Source organism: Protopterus annectens, chromosome 3.part1, assembly GCF_019279795.1.
Source record: "Protopterus annectens isolate FY-2018-M chromosome 3.part1, PAN1.0, whole genome shotgun sequence".
NCBI lineage: Eukaryota > Metazoa > Chordata > Ceratodontiformes > Protopteridae > Protopterus > Protopterus annectens.
The window spans coordinates 1,842,244,563-1,842,270,758 of NC_056732.1; the positions used below are offsets into that span (position 1 = coordinate 1,842,244,563).

General features: G+C 40.2%; 1 protein-coding gene across 2 annotated transcripts in view; it reads right to left on the reverse strand.

The window, feature by feature from the left end:
* The window catches only part of LOC122798743 (gastrula zinc finger protein XlCGF57.1-like), a 203,781-nt gene extending 198,873 nt beyond the window's left edge, over nt 1-4,908 (reverse strand). For both annotated transcript variants that reach the window (XM_044067844.1, XM_044067843.1), the window contains exon 1: nt 4,789-4,908. In XM_044067844.1, the coding sequence (XP_043923779.1) occupies nt 4,789-4,800 (12 nt within the window). In that variant the 5' untranslated portion in view covers nt 4,801-4,908. The remainder of the gene's footprint in view (nt 1-4,788) is intronic.
* Nucleotides 4,909-26,196: the final 21,288 nt, after the last annotated feature.

Consider the following 26,196-nt stretch of genomic DNA (forward strand, 5'->3'; position numbering starts at 1 on the left):
CAGAGAGCTCTTCCATGTCTCTTTTCATGTAGTCCAGGGAGGTATGTTTCAGGTTATTCACACCAACATGGACAATGACAGAGTCATATTTGTACTTGTTGTGGAGTGACCTGAGTGCATGCGTTATATGGCGGATCCTGGCACCTGACAGGCAGCTGACAGTAACTTTTTCCTTGTTTAGTTTGGTGAGTGGAACATCAGTGTGCCTGACTATAGAGTTAAATGCACTGCCCCCATTGTGCAATACAACACCAACACTGCTAGAACATGCGGCTGGTGTGAGGATAGAACCCACACCTCTCGATCTGCCTGGCATCAGTAAAATGTACTAGCTGCCAAAGCATAGACATGGCCTAGATAGATTCCTTCTCCTGTAGCGATCATAATGTTGGGAGAGATAAGGGGAGAAGTTCCTGCTCCGGAAAAGGAGTTTTACATTTTAGATTTTGCCTGCTGAGTGTGATATTAGAAGGATAATCTTTGGTCAGCCTATATGCCACTGTACTGAATCTGTGCCACTGCCTCAGGATTCTACCAAAATCCTACCAATAGTTCCCTTTCTTTTAAGTCTGTGAATTTACCTCTGCACAATGTTTCTACAACAAGCATATCTGTACGTCTGCTTCCATCCATTTGTGCCACAGTCCTTGGCTTCTACAATAAAGCATCCACCTGTATTCCCATTTTTGCTCTGCTTGCCACTGTCAAAGGTTTGTACAGTAATTGTCTATCGATAACTCCCCTTTATGTCTGTGTTACTGCCTTAAATTTCTGCAACAACCTCTACAAATATCCTCCTTTAGTCTATGCATGCCTCTGTCTCTTGGCTGTACAGTAAAAATCTACCCATATACCCCCTTTTCTGTATTTGCCACTGCATCATGTTTGTAAAATTACCTCTCACTCATATTTCAGCTTGGTCTGCATTACTGTCTTATGTTTCTCGAGTAACCCTCTAACCTTCTACCAGCAGTACCCCTGTGTTTGTATGTCCTTCCTGCAGATGTCTAAATAAACACCCTTCTACACTTTCCTTAATCCATATATGTTATGACTCCATTTTTCAACAATATCCCTATTCATACACCCTTAGTCTGTGTGTGTGTTGTTGCTCAACATTTCCCTAATAAAACCCTACACATACTGTATTTTTGTCTGCGAGTTGTACCACCCCATGTTTCTATGATAATATCCAAACCACACTGTCAGTTTGTGCAAATCCCTTTAATCACTTTAACTATGTATGCTTATTAGTTGGGATAGTGAATCTCAATTACTTTATCAGGAAAGCACAAAAAAAACACTTTGCTTGAGAACACTTTAAGCTGTAATGGAGAGTTCCTCCTTTCCCTGGTGTTGCACAGCTATGATGCGGAAATATTTAAAATTGGAGTGTGAGGCTTACCCTCCAAATGGAGGTTGCAGAGGGACTTGCCTTGCCTATAGTAAAAAAGAAATTTCTTTCAAAAACTATAAATGGATGAATGTTCTTTTAGGTTTTTGAGCATGTGTATCAGAGCATTTCATTTCCACTAATTTTGTTTATAAGATCTTGTAGTAGAAGCCTTCAGTTTGTGCGTGTTATTACCCAGGCATGTACAATAATGCAATATCAGCAAACAGGTACTTAGCAACTGTAGCTTTGATGTGCAGAACCTGGTTCAGATGGGTGAGAAGCTCTACCTAACAGTAGAAATTAGACATCATTTCTGTTTTTTCATGCCTTACCCAGGTGTACAAAAGCCCTGCTAAGTGCTAGTTTGCCAGCTGGTTTCAGAACTCTTTTACCAATGAACACTATTCCCCTTAGCCAGTCCCTAAGTGCCTGCCTGAGATGTCAGTCACCTGAACATGAATGATGTCTCTTCTTAGGTAAAAAGGCAGAGTCCCAGAGTAAGCTTCCAGAGTCAAGGCCTACTAAACAATATATTACATGTAAGCATGACACAAATATCACCAGGCCGTCCTAAACTTCAGCCCCCAACAGAGGTGTAGAAAAGTCAGTTAATCTGGAACAACTGGTAGCAAACAAACAGAGAAGATGCTTTCCTTAGTGTATTAATGAAACAGCAGGATGAGAAATACCATGTTACAGCAAAATGCAACTCCACTGTCCATGAGCTACAGTACAAAGTAACTAATGTGAAATGCAACTCCACTGTCCATGAGCTACAGTACAAAGTAACTAATGTGAAATGCAACTCCACTGTCCATGAGCTACAGTACAAAGTAACTAATGTGAAATGCAACTCCACTGTCCATGAGCTACAGTACAAAGTAACTAATGTGAAATGCAACTCCACTGTCCATGAGCTACAGTACAAAGTAACTAATGTGAAATGCAACTCCACTGTCCATGAGCTACAGTACAAAGTAACTAATGTGAAATGCAACTCCACTGTCCATGAGCTACAGTACAAAGTAACTAATGTGAAATGCAACTCCACTGTCCATGAGCTACAGTACAAAGTAACTAATGTGAAATGCAACTCCACTGTCCATGAGCTACAGTACAAAGTAACTAATGTGAAATGCAACTCCACTGTCCATGAGCTACAGTACAAAGTAACTAATGTGAAATGCAACTCCATTGTCCATGAGCTACAGTACAAAGTAACTAATGTGAAATGCAACTCCACTGTCCATGAGCTACAGTACAAAGTAACTAATGTGAAATGCAACTCCACTGTCCATGAGCTACAGTACAAAGTAACTAATGTGAAATGCAACTCCACTGTCCATGAGCTACAGTACAAAGTAACTAATGTGAAATGCAACTCCACTGTCCATGAGCTACAGTACAAAGTAACTAATGTGAGATGCAACTCCACTGTCCATGAGCTACAGTACAAAGTAACTAATGTGAAATGCAACTCCACTGTCCATGAGCTACAGTACAAAGTAACTAATGTGAAATGCAACTCCACTGTCCATGAGCTACAGTACAAAGTAACTAATGTGAAATGCAACTCTACCATCCATGACCTACAGTACAAAGTAACTAATGTGAAATGCAACTCTACCATCCATGACCTACAGTACAAAGTAATTAATGTGAAATGCAACTCTACCATCCATGACCTACAGTACCAAATAACTAATGTGAAATGCAACTCCCCTGTCCATGAGCTACAGTACCAAGTAACTAATGTGAAATGCAACTCTACCATCCATGAGCTACAGTACCAATAAAGCTACAAACAACACTCCTCAGCCCTCAGTATATAAAGACCTCATAGTTTTCCCACAACCATCTGGTATCTTTAGTCCTCAGAATATGCAGAAACTGACAGAGCTATGTGAACATCTCACTATATACATTTATATCCAAAAACCTCATAAAACAAACAAAAGCTTCTCTCACAAAACAAAAAAACAAGGCATTAAGGAAGCATGCAACCACAAAAAAGTAAAGAATCCAATTGTTTAATGGGCACAAAGTTTTCGAGTGAAGTAACTCTTTCTCAATCTGACTACAGAAAGAGCTATTTCACTTGAAGGCTTTGTGCCTATTAAACGGTTTGATTCTTTCCTTTATGGGTGCATGCTTCCTTAATTTACTACATACATATACAAATACAGAGACATAGTGATATAAAAAAGTCACCAGGACACCATAACATAAACGTAAACTGTAAGAATAGGGGAATGGGTGAAAAAACAATAGTAAACACACACAAATTATGTCATTTCTTTTAAAATACTTTGTCTCCACCTGGAATGAACTTTGTTGTTAAATGCTGCTTTTGACTTTCAGTCTAAAAAAACTGTGTTGCTTCTTTATTACTATAAAATGCAAAGTAAATAGTCATCCTTGTACAGCAAGATGTATCAGTGGATGCATAGTAACTTAAGTTATCTGTTCTTCTTATTCATTTTATAACAGTCCTAACTCACCAGAATAAATGTTGCATTGGAAATATACCCTTTAAGCATCATGTATCATTACTTTGTAAATACTAATTTACTAGTGCCCTTCAAACGAACATCTGGCATTGACAAATGTTTGCCTCTGTACAGTCATTATAATTCCCTTATCTTTCCCAGGGCAGTGTATGGTGCATCCAGGATGGTGAAACATTCCAAACTGCCTCAGGCCAAACATATTCCGCAGATATTTTCAATAAATTCCCGTAAATTCAAATTTATTGCCATAAGGTCCCAGAAGTATAACTTTTACTTTAGCCCTTGTGCAGTCACTGAAGGCTAATATGTGAATACATGTACCGATGTGCATGTTCAAAATAATGTCCATTAATGTCTATAAATGTATTTACATGTGGGTGCGCTTAATAAAAAAGTTTAGAGAATACACAGCTGCAGAACAGCATTGTGGCAGTGAAGCTGTCAAATGCCACAATGCACTTACAAAGTCCAACTGTACTCTTTAAATCAAAACAATCTAACTGTGCATAGAAAAACAGTTCCCAAAATACCCTATGTGTTTCTTATGTTCAGCTTCACAGACCTAGCTTTGTTCCAGCCAATACATACTACAGAGTTTGGCTACATAGGGAACAGAAAAGGGAAAAACCGCAGGGACATGTTGCCCCTAACTGTTCAGGATCAGAAATAAAAAATGTATTTATACACATAAAATGATTTCATCTGTAACTATGTAGCTCATAATTCCTTACCTAAAGCTTCATGTCCCTCTATTCCTGCCCATACACAAAGTGCACTCACTACTCATAAATAAACAGCTTTACTGCTTTTTATAGTAAGGAATTACAACAAAAGACATCAATCCACAGAAAGCAACTTACTCACCAGCTAAGAAGTGCTTACCTCCAACTTCATGATTCTGCAATTAAGCCTTTAAGAAATTCTAGGAGTTAGGAAAAAAATATTTCTGCAATTTCCTGCAAAGAAAACAGATACCTGTTAAACAACTTTTAGTGAAATAAGATTCACTTCCTGTGCACCAAAGACATGTGTCCCTACAACATGACTGCAATGTAATTAATATTCATGAGATCATGTTGCAAAGAAGGCAGTAGAAGGAGTGACCTATTTACATATTTCATGAGATAGGCCGGTACAGGCACCTTTTCACTCCGTCCTCCTAGGAGATGCACTTTTACTGTATAATTTGTGCTGCATGTAATACAGAGCAAACCTGGTCCCATTTATTTACAACTTTCTTCATTCTGCTGCTGTATTTGTTAGTTTTACATACACTGCTTGGCACAGCTCTTAACAAATCAGAGACAAATCCAGAAATAATCAGGGACAATCAGAGGCACTTTTAAAATATTAGTACTGTTAACTTGAGACATTGGCAAAGTAAGAGATTATATTTATACATTTTTTCTGAAGTAAAGGAAGTCTGTAACTCTAATTACTGTCATTATGTATTAAGAGTAATTCACCACATTTTCTCCAAAAGTCGTCAGATTTAGGAGGGATTAAGTGGGACAGAATTAAAAAAATATGAGTCTGTCAGGAACAGTTGAAAAATATGCTACTTTATGATTTTTAATAGCTCTGCACTCACTTTTCAGGTGTCAACTTAACTATTGCAAAGATACAAGATAAGCCCACCTTAAAATATCTGACATGTCCATGTACCTATTCACTTTGAGTATAGCGTAAAAATGTGAGGTACACACAACTGCTAAGCTCCCTCAGGAATATTATAACAGTCGGTAATGTGTACCTATTTCTTCAGTCACTGTTACTCACAGAAAAACTTTCTAATAGCAGATAAGAAATGACTGGCTAACCAAGATTGTCCATTTCCAATACATTTTGGAAAAGCTAAATATCCTATTTAAATGACAGCTTATTTTGATTTTCTCCTAACTACCATAAGTGATTGCCTTATCTTTATCCATTACAGTTTTGAATTCTGGTATTGTTTCTTATATTAACCTCTACAGAAAACCTATACCATCATATACACATTGTACACACACACACACACACACACACACACACACACATATATATATATATGTGTGTGTGTGTGTGTGTGTGTGTGTGTGTGTGTGTGTGTGTGTGTGTGTGTGTGTGTGTGTAAAATTAATACTATCTCCTTTTCAGCCTTGTACCTGATGGCATGTTGCTCTCATGTATATCTTGTCATGGTTAATGTATTGGTATAATGGTTAAGGTGTTTGACTCACAGACACATGGTACAGTGTTTAATTCTCACCTTTGGGAGTAAAATTGGCAAAGTGCACAATGGCCCACTAAGGCAGCTAGCCTAGTAATTATGAAGCCTTTTTTATTTGAGACAGTGTATGTACCTGCAGATTCCCTTGTGCTGTATAAAAGCTACTTTCCAATCATTCCATCTGCTCATTTACTCAGACTGTATACATTATGCCCTTCTATTCATTATTTATACATATTCTAGTGAAAAGTGATCTTTTTTTTCCAGAACTGTTCTTAAAACTGCATAACAGCAGAAGGATTTTACTAACTTCACATGCACCTATATATATATTTATTTATTTATCATTTTTTAACTGGGAAAGTCCAACTTGGAACAAAGCCAATTTTCAGCAGAGGCCCAGGGAGAAATGCTCCAGATGCATATCTTTGTAATGTGGAAGGAAACCAAAGCACCCAGAGGAAACCCACGCGAATGCAGGGAGGACATGCAGACTCCGCACAGAAGGCACCCAGCCGATGCTACCGCTGCACTATATATATATATCTATACACACACACACACGTATCTGTGTGTGGATGATGTATGCATGTATGTATATATATATATATATATATATATATATATATATATATATATATATATATATATATATGGGTCCTCTTCTAAATCTTGAAAGCTCATAATCTTGAAATTCAAAATATTGAAGCCAAAATCCTGACAGTTCAAAATACTGAAAACTCAAAATACTGAATTTCATAATATTGAAAAAACAGAGTACACTAACACTTACAATATTCTAACACAATGACATAACAAAACATATTACTCTTCTCCATCATAAGCAGGGGGCAAGCCCCTCCTGCACCCTCCATGTGGGAGGGCTGTGCCCCCACACCCCCTGCTACTTAAATATATCAACTCCGAGATCGCACTCCACAGAAAAAAATGGCAAACATACCATTACATGCTTCATGACGGCCTGTTGTAACCTTAGTCATGTTCCCTTTTAATTTGCTATATAACAACATAACTCATCTTAGTGCAGTAAAGTGTGATCTCGGAGTTGATATGTTTAAGTAGCAGGGTGTGTGGGGGTGCAGGGGGCTTGCCCCCCCTGCTGATAGTTGGAGTAAACTAATATGCTTTGTCTTTTATTTGTTTCTCTATGTACTTCTGCTGGAGTATAGTAAGTGTTAGTATCTGTAGTTTTTTTCAATATTATGAAATGCAGTATTTTGAGTTTTCAGTATTTTGAATTTCAAGATTATGAGCTTTCAAGATTTAGAAGCAGACATATATATATATATATATATATATATATATATATATATATATATATATATATATATATATATACATATATATGTAGGGTACCTGTCAAATCTTTGAACGCTCAAAATTTCGAACGTTACATGGTCGAGACCAAACGTTCAAAATTTTGACTGCTCCAAGATAGACTTTCAACGGCACCGTATGGTGCAGATAGGGAGAATTTCCATTTTCTGCACTGAAGTGCAGTCTCGGAGTTGGTATATTTAAGTAGGGGGTGTGGGGGTGCAGGGGGGCTACTAAGTGTTTTTTTCTGTGTTTTCTTTTTTTTTTTTTTTTTTTTTTTTTTTATGTTCGAACATCCAAATGTCGAACATTTGGTCTCAACCATGTAATGTTCGACATTTTGGATGTTCGAACATTTAACATAGACCCATATATATCTATATATATATATATATATATATATATATATATATATATATATATATATATATAGGTATATATATATATATATATATATATATATAGGTATATATATATATATATATATATATTTAAGGAGAGAGAGTGAGAGAGAAGGAAAGAAAAATTAGAAAGCAATAAGGAATGATAATTATTTCTTACTTTCTTCTGATGATGTCTTTTTCTATGCACGATATTTTAGCTGGATTCTTTACTAGTTTGTCAAACCATTTCCCTCCCTTTAAATCATGTGAATTGAATCCCGAGAGTCACTTTCTACCACTGATACCGTTGTTTCATCCTCAGCTGTAATAGTCATTTTGGAGTTTATTGTCTCTGAAATCTACTGCTTTGCATTACTGCACTACATTATCTGTCTTATTCAAGTCCATGCCTCTTGTCTTACCAAGACTTTTTCCATCTTTTTTCCATGCTCTTGTGTATCAGATCTGTTGCACATGTTTATGTCATCATCAAAAAGACACATTTTTCCTTCCCGACCTACTCTCTGGAATGTACCCTCACACTGTCTAACATGTACACTAGCTCTTTGTATGGCAGTGTGCCAGGTATCTTCATGGGGGGGGGGGTCTAAGTAGGCGGCACCTACAGCTCCTTTCTGCTTTACTGAGTTACCAAAAGAACCTGATTAGGTTTTCTCTTTACAACTGTCTTTCAGATTTGAATAAAACACAATCAATCTCTTTATAACACCAGCGGGAACTAACACGTCAGACATGAGATACAGTCACATATTTATTCCTCTATAACAGTACCAAAGTTTTATCTCTTGGCAAAGAATGCCTTGTAGAACATTTTTCAATGGTTTCAATAATTTCAATAACCCTCATAATCCACCAATCAGTCTTCTGTAACAATTAATTCATTGCATCCTACAAAAGTATAATCATCAGTAAAGCAGAGTTCCACTGTATCCTGTAAGACTATACTCATCTTTATAGGAGACTTCTCTGTACTCCAGAAACAAGTACATGCATCACTGTTTTCAAAGTGTAATTGGTGAAGATCTGGTAAAGGTACCAAAATAAAACTAAGGCAAGAAAGTGGGTGGCATCTACAAGCTGACAGCATTTGGTAAGCATGCCTGTGAAATAGTCAGCATGGGATGTGCAGAGCTGGAGTTTGGGCACATATGCAAAAAGTTATGAAAAATATGGCATATTTCCATGTTTACATTAATGCAAAAGCATAGGGTGATACTGACTTGTGTGGGGTGATGCACTAAGAAGTAGATGTTAGTAAAAATGCCACTAAAACATGGTGGGTAATGTGAAGATATTCTGAGACATAAATGCTGTTTTGATAAAGCAGTTATGGCTATTACCTATATTTTCAAAACCATTAATTTCAGAAAAGCTGTGTGGCCTAAAGGTGAACAAATGGTGCTATCTTATAAAAACACTAAGGCACACAATGTTGCCACTGACACTTGTCATCTAACACATTTGTTTATAGATTCATATTGTTTTCAAATATTGTGAACTTATTATATGCCTAATTTGCATAGATCTGGCACTATAACAAAATAGCAGTATGATCCCCCTCCTATCATACATTATTGCAAAGCTCTTGAAAAGGTGAGCAATTCCTCACTACTCTTGTGGATCTATCTCATATAATAACAGAGATATGACACTTTGAACATCCTCACTACTATTGTGGATCTATCTCATATAATAACAGAGATATGACACTTTGAACATCCTCACTACTATCGTGGATCTATCTCATATAATAACAGATATGACACTTTGAACATTCTCACTACTATCGTGGATCTATCTCATATAATAACAGAGATATGACACTTTGAACATCCACACTACTATCATGGATCTGTCTCATATAATAAAAGATATGACTTTGAAATCCTCACTACTATCGTGGATCTATCTCATATAATAACAGAGATATGACACTTTGAACATCCTCACTACTATCGTGGATCTATCTCATATAATAACAGAGATATGACACTTTGAACATCCTCTCTACTATTGTGGATCTATCTCATATAATAACAGATATGACACTTTGAACATCCTCACTACTATCGTGGATCTATCTCATATAATAACAGAGATATGACACTTTGAACATCCTCACTACTATCATGGATCTATCTCATATAATAACAGAGATATGACACTTTGAACATCCTCACTACTATTGTGGATCTATCTTATAATAACAGAGATATGACACTTTGAGCATAAGAATATTATTTTATTGGTAAACAAACTACATTTTTCTTTTATAAATCTGCAATATAAGATCAACATCTACAGACAAAACATTGATACTAACAGTTGTCTACCAAATGGATATCATATTTACATATTTTGTAATTCACACCATTTATCAATTACTATAAATCTAATTAAGTGTTTTTTTCAGTGCAGCATTTTAGAGAAAAGCTGTCAGGAAGCAAGTAGTTTCCTGGCTTAAAAGAACTCAGGAGAGAAATGTGTTAATTAATGTCCTTCTGTTCAGGATTAAAATTAAACAAGTTAAATGAAATAAGCCAAAGAGACAAAAAAAAGACCCAAGGGGCAGGATTTTAAAAACTCACCCTGTACTCACTGAAAGTCTCCATTGCAAAGTTGTAGTTTTCATGATTGTGGGAAACACGATTCAGAGACATGTTAGTCACAATGAGGAAAGTCCTATTTGCACATGTCTGAATTGTTAATGAATGTGCTAATCAGTACTTTGTTGTGGTAATCATCTCTGGTGGCCCTTGCATCACATTGAAACAGGCACCACCTGATTGATTTTCCCACATATATGCACACATTCAAACACACAGATAGAGACATAAACACATGCACACACATCTGTCTCTTTGGTCCTCTTCAAAAGGAACCTTGACGATTGGATGGGAGAAAGGAAATTCACCCCGGGGATCACGTCAGTCGCCCTGCTAGACAGGGGTCCAGGGAAGTAAATAGTGAGGGAAGAAATAGCCAGGGAATTGTTATGGCTAGGTTTGTATAGGCCCTAGGGCTGATAGCCTAGTACCAACCTATGAACCTATGAACCTATGAACATGCACGCATGTGTGCGGAGACATACACATACATGGACACACAGCAATACTTTTTACCTGTCCTTGAGTTTACAGAACATCCCTGATATAGCCTTTCATTTTTCCCTGGCATGTGTAAAAAGGAATGATTAAAGTCAGTCCACGATGCCAGCGTTAGAGTTTCATTCTTCATGTCGTTCAGAAAATGCATCGTGATGCTTGACCTGTTGCTCTATTAACTTAAGTGAGTCAGAGTAATATTTAAAAAAATCTCCCTGGTGTTCTCTAATGCTTGTCTCTGCTTTGTCCAGAAGTCCTGATCACAGTTGTCTTACAATTGTGTAAAAAGATTCAAACTCCACTCCTTAGCACAGGGAGCAGCTCATTAACAAATCAGAGCTTTAGTTCCTTGCCATAATGGAGGACTTAGATGCCTCGGAGATCATCCAAGTGCAACTTACGATGGGCAAAACTGCAATTCAGATTGTAGCTTGCTGCAGATCACCATCCCTGACCCAAGACACCCACTCCTTGTTCCTCGAGATACTGGAAAACATGAAGGTCCAACCGAACACCCTTATACTGGGTGATTTCAATTACCCAAACATTAACTGGGAAAACTACAGAAGCACTAATACCTTTGCTCAGCGCTTCCTCGGATATATAAACTCAAATGCCCTGGACCAGCTTATTAGCACCCCCACGAAAGGTAACAATATACTGGACCTGATTATCACCAACATGGGGGATAAATTCTCCACACCTGTGTTAAATTCTTCATTGGTCAGATCAGACCTTAAACTCATCACCCTAGATATCCACATACCACCCTCACCCCCTCCCAGGGAAACCATGGTAAAAAACTTCTCCAAAGCAAACTTTATGCTACTCAAGACAGGGATGGCAAATGTTGTTACTCCCACACAGAATGTAAATATGATTGAATCTGCTGTATCCTACACAAAAGCACTCTACAACCACTTACACAAGTGCATGGACCATGCTATCCCAAACAAGACCAAGACCCATTCCTCCAAAAAGAGGAAACCAGTCTGGTGGACCCCGACCATTAATAAGCTCTACAATAGAAGGAAGAAATTATTACAAAAAAGAGTAAAAACCCAGGAATGGAAGGGATCCCTGCCCAACCATAGTAAAAAGCTAAGAACCCTCATAAAAACCTCTAAGGCGAACTTTGAAAGAAAAATCGCAACAGACACCAAAGACAACCACAAGGCATTTTTTAGCTATGTCAAGAACCTACACTGCAACACTCAGATCTGCTCTGAGCTACAGCATAATGGTTCAAAAGTCACAGAACCAACTGATATCGCCAATATATTGGCAGATAGGTTCAGTGCAAACTTTACCCCACCCTCTCCACCTAGAGGGCCCATATCCATACCAGACGATTGTACTGCCCCTGAAATCACAGACACCCATGTGAAAACAGCACTCTCCAAAGCAAAAAAACACAGCATCCATGGGACCTGACAGCATCCCAGGCTGCATGATACATGAACTCCAAAATGAAATAATCCCACCCCTTAATACCATGTTTAACCACAGCCTCACCTCAGGCTATGTGCCCACAGAGTGGCGCATGGCAACAGTCATCCCACTCCACAAAGGAGGTGCCACCACTGACTCCGGGAACTACCGGCCCTTCAGCCTGATGAGCCTAGTCTGTAAGGCGCCATGGACCACATCATCATGGAACTCATAAACAAAGACATCGGGAACCTACAAACTCTAGACCCTACCCAGTTTTGGTTCATAAAGGGACGGTCATGTCTCCTCAATCTGGTTGACTTTTTTGAAAAGGTCACTGAGGCAATAGATGAAGGGAAGGTGGTCCACACAGCATACCTTGATCTTGCCAACGCCTTCGATACCATTCCCCTCTCGGGAATTATAGACAAACTCACTAACCTAAACATAAACCCCTATGTAACAAGATGGGTTGCCAACTGGCTCACAGATAGAACCCATTTGGTGAGAATAGGGAATGCTAGATCAGACTCTAAACCTGTGACTAGTGGAGTACCACAGAGCTCAGTATTGGGACCCCTCCTGTTCAGCATCTATTTCTCTGAGGTACAAGCAAACACGGAGGGATTATGGCTAACAAAGTTTGCAGATGACTGCAAGCTGGGCGCTATAATTGAGAATCCTACTGACATTGACATCCTTCAGAGGAGTCTCACTGATACATATACGTGGTGATAAAATCACGGCCTCAAGTTAAATGCCAAAAAGTGCATTGTCTTACCTTTTTGGAAAAACCAAGTACCAATGAATTACAACATAGGTGGCAGCCCACTTTATCACAGAGAGTGTGATAAGAGACCTAGGGTCACAGGTGGATAGCAACCTCTCCTTCGACAACCACATCGCTAAAGTGGTTAGAAAATCCTTCTACATGGCCCATCTTATCACAAAGTGGTTTGCATCTAGGAATAAGGAAGTTATTGTCCTCCTGTACTCATCACTCATTAGACCCTTAATTGAGTACAATGCCCCATTCGGGATGTACCTTACAAGACATCTGCAACAACTGGAGAGGCCTCAAAAGTACCTCACAAAGACAATAACGGGCCTTAAACACATGCCCTATGCCACGAGGCTAAACAAACTTAAACTATGGTCGCATACCGACTACTCAGAGGTGACATATGCCTAACATACAAGGCTATGGCAAACCCCGAATTGCTGGAAATGCTCCACCTAAGGAAAACATAATCCACCAGAGTTACATGCTCAAAGGACATTAACATGACAGCAACAATAAACAGGACTTGTTGGAGGGACAGATTCGTGTCCCAGAGATTCCCCTTGCTCTGGAATAAGATCCCATATATGTGAGGCAGAGCCCCTCACTAGAGCTCTTCAAGAGGAATCATGATGAGTGGATGGGAAACAGGAAATTCACCCCGGGAATCACGTCTGTGGCCCTGCTTGACAGAGGCGCAGGTAACTAAACCTCATGGGAGGCGAAAGCCGAAACATTTTGGCAAGGCTTAATTATGCCCTAGGGCCAATAGCCTAGTACTTACCTATGAACCTATGAACCTATAGACAGGCTGCTGTAATGGAAGACTTACAGTGATAGACTTTCTGCTGTAATGGAGGACTTACAGTGATAGACAGGCTGCTGTAATGGAGGACTTACAGTGATAGACAGGCTGCTGTAATGGAGATTTACAGTGATAGGCAGGCTGCTGTAATGGAGATCTTACAGTGATAGGCAGGCTGCTGTAATGGAGGACATACACTGATAAGCTGCTGTAATGGAAGACTTACAGTGATAGACAGGTTGCTGTAATGGAGGACTTACAGTGATAGACAGATGTTGCATTGTGATGTATTTTATGAACAATTAGCTTATTATTCAGAAAATATATCAGGATCTAAGACCTGCTTCTCTACTAAATCCTTCACTGGCTCAAAGCTTTGATTTGTTAATGAGTCACTTTCTGTGCTAATGATAATGGGTGCAAATGTTTGTTCTATCTTTAGGTGAGTAGAGTTAACATTAAACAGTGTCCCTAGTGTCTGGTGACCCTCCTCCCAATTCTGAAACACCTTTTGAGCTGCAAATCCTGTTGCTATATTAATTCTTAATTGAGTACAGGTAGTAATAATAGGATTCCTGTTGTCTAGTGCTTCCTCCATAAATGACACTTCTTTGATACTGCAAAACCTGTTGTTCTATTAATTGTTTAAGTGAGTAGGAGTTATATTAATAAAGAGTATCCCTGGTGTCTCGTGTCCCACTCCAGTATTGCAGAATTTGCTCTTTAGAGGTTTCACAGCCCCGCCACACACACACACACACACACACACACACACACACACACACACACACACACACACACACACACACACACACACACACACACACACACACACACACACACACACTCACTATATATTAGCCCCAACCCAATTGCACTCGTGGACACACTATCCCATTCACACAAACCTATCCTTCCTTTCCCTTAACTAACCTCCCCCTACTGTGACCACCCAGGCAGACACACACAGTGACACACACACACACACACACACACACACACACACACACACACACACACACACACGCACACACACACACACACACACCACTACCTGCCCACTTACTCCCTAGCACCTACCTCTAATGCAATCTCAGCCATTGAAAGTAATGGCTGATTTGTGAACGTTGGGTCCAGTCACTGACTAAACTGACGAACCAGAGAACAAAAACGAAGAGCAGGCTTTAAAAACAAAATCCAGCCGTTTATTAGTGCGAGTGCTTTCGCGCAAGCAAGTGCCTGCACGTCATCAGACAAAATAATTAGCCCAAGATGCTGTGCTTATATATCAATTAGTAAATTACCACACATTAATTATTTCAAGCTTGCGCTTCTTTTTTGTTCGAAAGTAGTACTTTGACCTGTAGTAGTAATTTATTCCAAAGGCTAGGAATACATTGAGTTGGGAACATATCCCTCCAGCAAGTCTAGTTTAATTTTTGGTGAAGATTTAGGTCCTTAGTGGAGATATTTAGAGAACCACTGGTTTTGCAAAAAAACAGAAGGTCGAATAGGACTAGGTCTTTCATGGCTTGAAAAGGAAGACAAAAATTACCTCACTGCAACCTGTTGGCTAATGTGTATAAAGAGAATCATGCTAATCTAGCGGCGTAGTTGACAGACTTAAGTGCATTAATTTTCTTGGTTAGAAATCTTTGGGGCCTTTCCAGTTGGGTGACATGCTTAGATGTGCACATACCAAAGGAAGAAGTGTATTTGATGATGGGTCCAACAAAGGAAGAGTACAGTGATAGGATGAGTTCTTTGGATCTTGAAGATATTCCCTTGGAAATCAACAGGGCCGAATAAAAGGATTTCTTGACTATGGTGGAAACATGATTATCAAATGTGAAAGAGCCTGCATTTGCACTTGTTTCTGTCCTGTAACTCATCTAGTGCAGATACAGATTCTTAGTTTTAGCACTTAAATTTGGTTGTTCATGCTCAGCACTTGTTCAGAACTTGTAAGCACTAAATAAGCTACTAATTACTATAGCACTCAACCTTCCTCATTACCTAGAGGAAAACAGTTTTGGCACTTACTTTTCTCACCTGCTTAGAGAAAAACAGCTCTTGTACTCACTTTCCTCACTTACCTAGAGGAAAACATTTTTTTATTCAGGCATGTCCAAGGGTCAGCTCCCAGTGTTCTCTCCTGTCTATCTGATGAATCTGGGCATCTTGAGGCAATGCAGAAATTGCCTCATGTACACAGACAACCCTCTCCTCCTACCACCCAACACTACAACCTGTGAGAGATGCACTTATCTAGCCAAACTGGAGGTAAAGCTCTCTCCAACCAAGAATGAACTTGACAGTCATGAGGAGAAGGTAAACATTTGCACCACACCACACTCATCACATAGTCTCACTAAATCTACACCACCAAAATCCACACATAATAACACAAAAACATCCGCAGAGGCTCTCAATAATAATCTGTCTAAGCAACAGAGACCTCCAAAGCAGAAACACAAGCAACCTCCATCCCCCAACACAACCGAAATGACACATAGCCCACAGGCTCAGTGTGCCACTCAACCACAGCCAATAAGGCAAAACAACATGCCCAACACACTAGTCATAGGTGACTCTGTAGTCAGGCACACTGATGTCCATTCACCAGGCTAAACAAGGAGAAGGTTACTGTCAGCTGTCTGTTGGGTGCCAGGATCTGCCACATAACCCACGCACTCAGGTCACTCCACAACAAGTACAAATATGACTCTGTCATTGTCCATGTTCGTGTGAATGACCTGAGACGTACCTCCCCGGACTACATGAAAAGAGACATGGAAGAGCTCTCCAATCTTGTAGCCCAGGCCGGTATGACCCTAGCCCTGAGTAGCATTCTGCCATCGCCCAGAATGAGACCGCAGTACAAGGACAAAATGATTGACTTCAACAATTGGCTAAGCTTCTGGTGTCATTCTAAGGGGATCCAGTATCTGTCTGCTTGAGATGACATGGTCGACAGACCACAATGCTTTTCTACAGATGGCCTGCACCTGTCACCCCTGGTATTCCAGATTCTGGCTTAGGATCTTGCTGCCCCTATAGTGCCTTTTTTAGGCAAGGTTCAAATGACAAATTCACCACTGTGGCAGGAAGAGGCAAGCAAAAACTGAGGGTAATGCTACTCAATGCTAGAAGTCTAAATTTCAAAATGCACTCACTTGAGGCACTCCTTAAAATGGAGAACATCAATACCTGTGCATTGACTGAGACCTGGTTCAAGGCTCCAGAGAGCACCCCTGCACTACCAGGCTATAACTCATACCACACTTTTCGGCCATGTAACCTGGACCGAAACACCAAAGGCAGAGGTGTGTCCATATTCATTAAGGATATCCACACCTCCAGGCTAGTTGCTCAGCATAATGCATCCGAGGTTATCCAAGTGCAACTAACTCTGGGCAAAACTGCAATCCAAATTGTAGCTTGCTACAGATCCCCCACCATGTCCCAGGATACCCACTCCTCTTTTCTTGATGTACTGGAAATATTAGGGTTCAACCAAACACCCTAATAATGGGCGACTTCAAATACCCCACCATTAACTGGGAAAACTACTCATGTACCAACTCCTTAGCTCAACGCTTTCTTGAATTCATAATCTCCAATGCCCTGGATCAACTTATCCACACCCCACCAGGGGCAACAATATCCTAGACCTAGTCATTATCAACATGAGTGACCGGTGCTCCACACCTGAAGTCAACTCCTCATTGGTCCAATTCGAACATAAGCTAATCACTCTTGATATCCACATCCCACCCCCACCCCCCATTAAGGAAATCATGGTAAAAAATTTCTCTAAAGCCAACTTCATGCTTCTTAAGACAGAAGTGGTGAACTTCATGACACCCATGCAGATGGACAATACAGTTACAACTGCTGAATCCTACACAAATGCACTCTATAAGCACTTACACGAGTGCATGGATCATGCTATCCCAAACAGAACCAAGACGCTATCCTCCAAAAAAAGGAAGCCAATCTGGTGGTCCTCTGCCATAAACAAACTCTACAACAGAAGGAAGAAACTGCTGGAAAAGAGAGTAAAATCCCATGAGTGGAGGAGCTCCCTGGTCAGCCTCAGTAAGAAGCTGAGATCCCTTATAAGATCCTCCAAAGCTAGCTATGAAAATAAAATTGCCACTAATTCTAAGGACAGCTACAAAGCATTATATAGCTATGTCAAGAATCTCGATGGCAACACCCAGATCTGCTCTGAGTTACAGCACAACGACATGAAAATTACAGAACCAACTGATATTGCCAACATCCTGGCAGATAGGTTCAGTGCTAACTTTACCTCCCCCTCACCCCCTTAAGGGCCCATATCTATACAGGAAGAATGGAGAGTCCCTGTAATCACAACTACGCAGGTTAAAGATGCACTCTCTAAAGCCAAAAACACAGCATCCCAGGCTGCGTTTTACATGAACTTCAGAACGAACTGGCTCCCCACTTAAGCACCATGTTCAATAATAGCATCATATCAGGCTTTGTGCCCACTGAATGGTGCACAGCAACAGTTATCCCACTCCACAAAGGGGGAGCCACCACTGATCCCGGGAACTATTGACCTATTAGCCTGACAAGCCTGGTCTGCAAGGCCATGGAACGTATCATCATGGAACTCATAAACTAAGACATTGGTAACCTCCAAACTCTGGATCCCACCCAGTTCAGGTTTGTGAAAGGCAGATCATGCCTCCTGAACCTGATTGACTTCTTTGAGGCAGTCATCAAAGCCGTAGATGAGGGTAAGGTGGTTCACACAGCCTATCTTAACCTCGCAAAGGCTTTCGACATCATCCTCCATTCTGGAATTATAGCTAAACTCACTAAACTAGGTATAAATCCCTACATCACAAGATTGGTTGCCAACTGGCTCACTGACAGAACCCACACTGTAAAATTTGCAGACTTCAAATCTGACCTCAAAGCAGTGACAAGTGGAGTACCACAGGGTTCCATCCTGGGACCTCTCAGTTTGGTATCTACTTCTCTGAAGTACAGGCTAACACAGAAGGCCTCTGGCTAATGAAGTTCACAGATGACTGCAAACTAGGAGCCATAGTCAAGTCCCCAAATGATGTGGTCACCCTACAGAAGGGCCTCGCTGAGACAGATGCCTGGTGTCAGAGCCATGGCCTCAAGCTCAATGCCAAAAAGTGCAGTGTCATCCCCTTTGGTAAAAACTCTGTACCTATGAATTACCACATAGGCAGCAATGTACTTAACACAGAATGTGTGATAAGAAACCTTGGGACCCAGGTAGACAGTAGTCTATCCTTTGATAGTCACATCGCCACTGTAGTCAGGAAGTCCTTCTACGTGGCACACCTCATCATAAAAGGGTTCTCATCCAGGAAAAAAGAGGTCATTGTTCCTCTCTACTTGACACTCATTAGACCCATTATAGAGTACAACACCCCTTTTGGAATGTACCTCACAAGACATCTGCAGCAGCTGGAAAGGCCACAGAAGTACCTCACAAAGAGGATTACTGGCCTCAAACAAATGCCCTACACTGACCGTCTCAAAAAACTCCAGCTTTACTCCGTAGCATATCGCCTACTCCGAGGTGATCTCTGCCTAACATATAAATCTATGTCAAACCCAGAGCTGATGGACATGCTGCACCTAAAGAAATCCCAATCCCTCTGAGCTACATGCTCGAGGGACCTAAACCTTGTCACCACAATAAACAGGACATGCTGGAGGGATAGATTCCTGTCCCAGAGACTTTCCATACTCTGGAACAGGCTACCCATCTATGTCAAGCAAAGTTCTTCATTAGCACTCTTCAAGAAAAATCTTGATGAGTGGATGGGAATTAGGAAATACACCCCGGGGATCACTTCTGTGTCTCTGCTCGACAGTGGCACAGGAAAATAACTTTCTTGGGTGGCGTAAGCCAGGGAACTTTGTTGGCTAGGCTTACGTAGGCCCTTGGGCTGATAGCCTAGTACCTACCTATGAACCTATGAGAGTTGTCTACAAAAGTACCTAGGTCTGTTATGATCATAGCTGTCTGATAAGGAGTACTATTTATAACATATGAGGTGGGTGCAACATTTCTGCCAAATGATACTGTGCTGCATTTTTTTTTTTTCATTTAGTTGAGGTCATTGTTGATATAGTATGCATCTGTCTGGGGCTGTTTAGGATCAGTGGATGAGCAGATAATAGTCCTCAATTTCTTGTCATCCACAAACCTAGGTGACCATACATCTGTAATATTTGGCTTGGATGTCTGCAGAATACATGCCAAACAAGAGAGGGCCCAGAACTGATCCCTATGGCACCTCACTAGTTACAATGTTACATTCAGAGTGGGCTCGGTACTGATCCCTATGGCACCCCACTAGTTAAAATGTTACATTTAGAGAGGGCTCAGCACTGATCCCTGTGGTACCCCAGTAATTACAATGTTACATTCATAGAGGCATCAGCACTGATCCCTGTGGTGCCCCACTAGTTATAATGTTACATTTAGAGAGGGTCCAGCACTGATCTCTGTGGCACCACACTAGTTACAATGTTACATTCAGAGAGGCCTCAGCACTGATCCCTGTGGTGCCCCATTAGTTATGATGTTACATTCAGAGAGGGCCCAGCACTGATCCCTGTGGTGCCCAAATAGTTACGGTGTTACATTCAGAGAGGGCCCAGCACTGATCCCTGTGGCACCCCATTAGTTACAATGTTACATTCAGAAAGGGCGCAGCACTGATCCCTGTGGCACCCCACTAGTTACAATGTTACATTCAGAGAGGGCTCAGCACTGATCCCTGTGGCACCCCACTAGTTACAATGTTACATTCAGAGAGGGCTCAGCACTGATCCCTGTGGTGCCCCACTAGTTACAATGTTACATTCAGAGAGGGCTCAGCACTGATCCCTGTGGTGCCCCATTAGTTATGATGTTACATTCAGAGAGGGCTCAGCACTGATCCCTGTGGCACCCCACTAGTTACAATGTTATATTCAGAGAGGGCTCAGCACTGATCCCTGTGGCACCCCACTAGTTATAATGTTACATTCAGAGAGGGCTCAGCACTGATCCCTGTGGTACCTCACTAGTTACAATGTTATGTTCAGAGAGGGCTCAGCACAGATCCCTGTGGCACCTCACTAGTTACAATGTTATGTTCAGAGAGGGCTCAGCACTGATCCCTGTGGCACCCTACTAGTTATAATGTTACATTCAGAGAGGGCTCAACACTGATCCCTGTGGTACCTCACTAGTTACAATGTTACATTCAGAGAGGGCCCCGCACTGATCACTGTGGTACCCCACTAGTTGCAATGTTACATTCAGAGAGGGCTCAGCACTAATCCCTGTGTCACCCCACTAATTACAATGTTACATTTAGAGAGGGACCAGCACTTTTCACTGTGGTACCCCATTAGTTACAATGTTACATTCAGGGAGGGCTCAGCACTGATCTCTGTGGCACCCCACTAGTTACAATATTACATTCAGGGGGGGCTAAGCAGTGATCCCTGTGGCACCCCACTAGTTACAATGCTACATTCAGAGAGGGCTCAGCACTGATCCCATGGCAACTCACTAGTTACAATATTACACTCAGAGAAAGAAACAGTAACTTTCTCAATCTGGGATCTGCTGGAGAGGCAATTTACCAAGTAGACAATGTACAGATTTACAGTACAGCTGTCTAACTTTTTAATAATACTAGCATGGGGTTAGTGTCAAAATCCTTGGCCAAGTCAAGATAAGCAGTGTGCACAAAATGACCCCTGTCCACTATCCCTATAACCTTTTCAAAAAAGGTTAATATGTTTCTCAGTCCATATACCTTCTAGCTAAATATCACAGACTAGCACACTGCAAGTTTATAAAAACTCTAACCAAAAAGACATATCTTTCTCACTATAAACTTAAACAACAGATATATCTTACTCTTCTCCACTTACTACAAGATGGTGATATTCACCCCAATCCTGGCCCACATCATATTACAACCAACATAGAACAAAACCAAACTAAACCATTATCTCTCTTATACTCCAAACCTTCCAATTCCCTTTCCATTGCCCATCTTAATATACGTAGTATCTGCAATAAAATTAGTCAACTCCATGCCCTCCTTGAAACACAACAGTTTGACATTTTATGCCTATCAGAAACTTGGTTAAAACCTTCCATTAGAGACATTGAAATTACCCCACCTGGTTATAACATTATTAGACTTGATCTCACTACCAAGAAAGGAGGTGGGGTAGCCATTTTGTACAAAGCGAAACTTAAACTTAATCCTCTAGATCTTACTCTTATCCAAAACACAAATGCAGAAGTAATTAGCTCCAAAGTACAAATCAATAACACTAAAGCAATAAACATCATTTGTGCTTATCTCCCCCCTGGAAATAACATCAATACCCTTGAAGATATACTCTACCAACTTTCTATCAAACTCTCACAAGAAACACTAGTCCTAGGGGACTTCAACATAGACTGGAATTCCTGTAACAATGCTAACCCTACTTCCCACATCAACCTCTATGGCTTCAAACAACTTATCGATGGTCCCACTAGAATTAATAAAACAAACAATAAGGTTACCACCCTAGACTGGATTCTCACAAATACCCCCTTGCAAAACTACCAAACACGTATCCTTCCAGATGACCTTAGTGGCCACGCACTAACCTATATCATTAGATGCAAAACCAACCTAACCTTACCCACCACTTTCCGAACTCTACACTCAAAAAAGCAATTTAACCCTGAACAGTTTCAAGCTGAACTTTCACAATGTCAATGGACCCCACTAAAATATCTCCCACTCAACAAAGCAGTAGAACACTTCAATTCTACATTCTTAGCTATACTTAATCAGCACGCCCCAAGTTGCACCATTAGAACCAGAACTAAAACTGCTCCCTGGCTAACCACAAATACTAAGCATAAAATAGCCCTAAGAAACAAATATTGGCATAAATGGCGTACCACCAAAAGTCCAACTGACCACCAAAACTTTAGAGAACTTAGAAACAGTACTAAAAAGCCATTCTATCAGACAAAAAGAACTACTACGTTCAACTTCAAAAAAACTACCAAAAATGAACCTAAAACATTCTGGTCATGTATTAATAATCTGCTGACCCCAGGCAAAATAATTGCACCCAACCCTCAGGATTCTGACCCTGATAATCCCACACTAACAGCCAATAACTTTAATTCCTTCTTCACCAATTCTATACAAACTCTAGCCAACCAACTATCTTCAGATACTTCTCAACTACCTCCAAATACCTTAATAAACACTATCCCTCCCCTACACCTACAACCTGTATCTACCTCCTATATACAATCTCTTCTCCATAAACTAAAACCTACCACCCCTTCCGCAGACAAGCTTCCTGCTGAATTCCTTCAACTAGCAGCAAAAGCCATTGCTTACCCTGCCTCTATCCTAATAAACAGATCAATAAAAGAAGGTATTTTTCCAACAGTCTGGAAGATATCACATATTATACCCCTACATAAAGGAGGCAAATCTTATGATTTCTCCAACTATCGTCCCATAGCACTTCTATCCCCCTTAGCTAAAATCATGGAAAAATGTATACATAAACAACTACTCAACCATCTCCTCCATAACAGCCTCCTAGCTGACACTCAACATGGTTTCAGACCTGCTCACAGTACCACCACAGCTTTACTCTCCTTTACCAATACCATAAACTTCAACCGCAACAATAACAAACTTACATCTTCTCTTTTCATAGACCTATCAAAAGCCTTTGATATGGTGAATCATACACTTCTTCTGCACACACTAAAATCTCTGGCCCTGGATCCCTCTTCCGTAACCTGGTTTTCTTCCTATCTAGAAAACCGTCAGCAAGCCATACTCTGGAAAAACTCACTATCTGCTCTCCTCCCTGTTTCTTTAGGAGTCCCTCAAGGGTCTATCCTAGGCCCACTTCTATTTTCCATCTTTATCAATGACCTCCAATCATCTATCCCTAACACTACCTGCATACAATATGCAGATGATTCCACCATTATTTGCACTGCTTCTTCTCAAACCGAACTCCAGATTCAAACTCAATCAGCCTTCTCAACTGTTGAACAGTGGTTCTCCAATTGCTGTCTACTCCTTAACCCTAAGAAAACTAAATTATTACTCTTTTCACCTACGCGTAAATCGACTTTGTCAAACTTCTGTATTACAGCAACTGACAACACCATTATTTCTCCTGATTCTACAACTAAACGTCTCGGTGTTATTATCGATAATAATCTTAACTATGATTGTCAAATCAACAGTACAATAAAAGCAGTTAATAAAAAAATAGGATCCCTGTACAGGATAAAGCCCTTCCTCACACCTGAAGCTAGGACAACCTTAGCCCAAACACACCTTATCTCTACCCTTAATCTATCTAAAAGTAACCTTAAGAAACTTACTACATCTTACCATAATATTGCCAGATTTGCCACCTCATCCCAATTTAGAGCCCACCACTGTCTAAACCTAAAACAACTACACTGGCTGGAACTCCCTAACAAGCTCATTTTTCAACAACTCTTAATATCACACAAAATCCTATACCAACCTTCTAAAACACCAGCTCTTAATAACCTCTTGACTCCCTATATTAACCTGAAACAACTACGTTCCTCTGATAAACTACTTGTTAATATTACTAAAACTATTAATTCTGCAGGCAACTGCCTTTTTTCTAACTCAGTAGGTAGAATATGGAATAATCTTCCATCTGACATCTCCTCTTTGTCCACTCTTCCACTCTTTAAGAAACAACTATTAAGACATCTTAATAAATTCTGGCTTTGCTCCTGTACCAACCCAGACTAACCTGTTTGTACCTTACTCTATCATAAACCTTCCTTAGCCACTTGGACCCCCCCATCTACCTCAACTCTTCACTTGACAAAATATCCCTTTTCTTTGTAAATATTACTTGATTTACTCTAATATTTCCTACCTTCCTTTTTGTATTGCTAGTAGTTAACCTCTATCTAAATCTCTTTCTAATTTAGCTTTTTTTAGTTAGTTAAGATCTATAATATAGGTGATTACATATTATTTTTCCCATTGTTTCTAATTTAGCTTTTTTTAGTTAGTTAAGATCTATAATATAGGTGATTACATATTATTTTTCCCATTGCATAACACATTTGTACTATGCATTATTTGTATTTGTAAAATTGTTTTCACCTCTGGAGCTTTTCTCCCCGGGCCTCCACTGAAAATGGACATAAATCCAGCTGGACTAGCCCGGTCAACAAATGTAAAATAAAAAATAAAAATAAAAATAAAAAATTTAGGAAACAGGACCTGCCCTTCACAGAACCATATGGATTGGGATCTAGATCAGTTAAGTTGTCTGCCTGCATAAATGAGTCTTGCTATAATACATTCCATAGCTTTTTGCATATAAGGCTGATGTGACTAATGGGTCTATAATATTGATTTTAACAATTGGCTTAGCCTCCGGTGTCAGTCCAGGAGGATACAATATTTGATGGTCTGGGTGGATATGGTTGACAGACCACACTGCTTTGCCAGGGATGGTCTGATCTTATCCCTTCTCGGCTTTTGCATATTGGCAAAGACCTTTTCCATCTCCATAGTGCCTTTTCTAGACAATCCCAAACTGATAACCCTACCAACTTAACTGAACCTGTGAAGGAATATCTGAAGGTAGTACTGCTCAGTGTTAGAAGTATTAACAAGAAATCACTCCCTGCAAACTTCCTCTCCCTGGAAAGCATAGACATCTGTGTAGTAATGGAGACATAGTTTAAAGTCATTGAGAGTACCCCAGCAATGTAAGGTTATAATGTCTTTCAAACCTTTAGACCTGCTACTGCGCAGGAAGGAATTAAAGGTGGAGGAGTGTCAGTATATATTAAAAACAACCTCACATCCAGACTAGTTAAGGTGTATGAGCCACTGGAACTCATACATGTGCAACTCACCATAAACAGAAATGTCATACCATATAATTGCAACCCACAGGTCCCCCTCCATGTCCCAGGAAACCCATACTACCTATCTCAGTGTAATAGAGCCCTTCACCATTCAATCCAATATGATATTCATGGGGGATATAAACTACCCTCTATAGATTGGGAATCCTACACCACTTCAAATGCACATGCCCAGCGATTCCTAAACTTTGTTAATACCAACATCCTG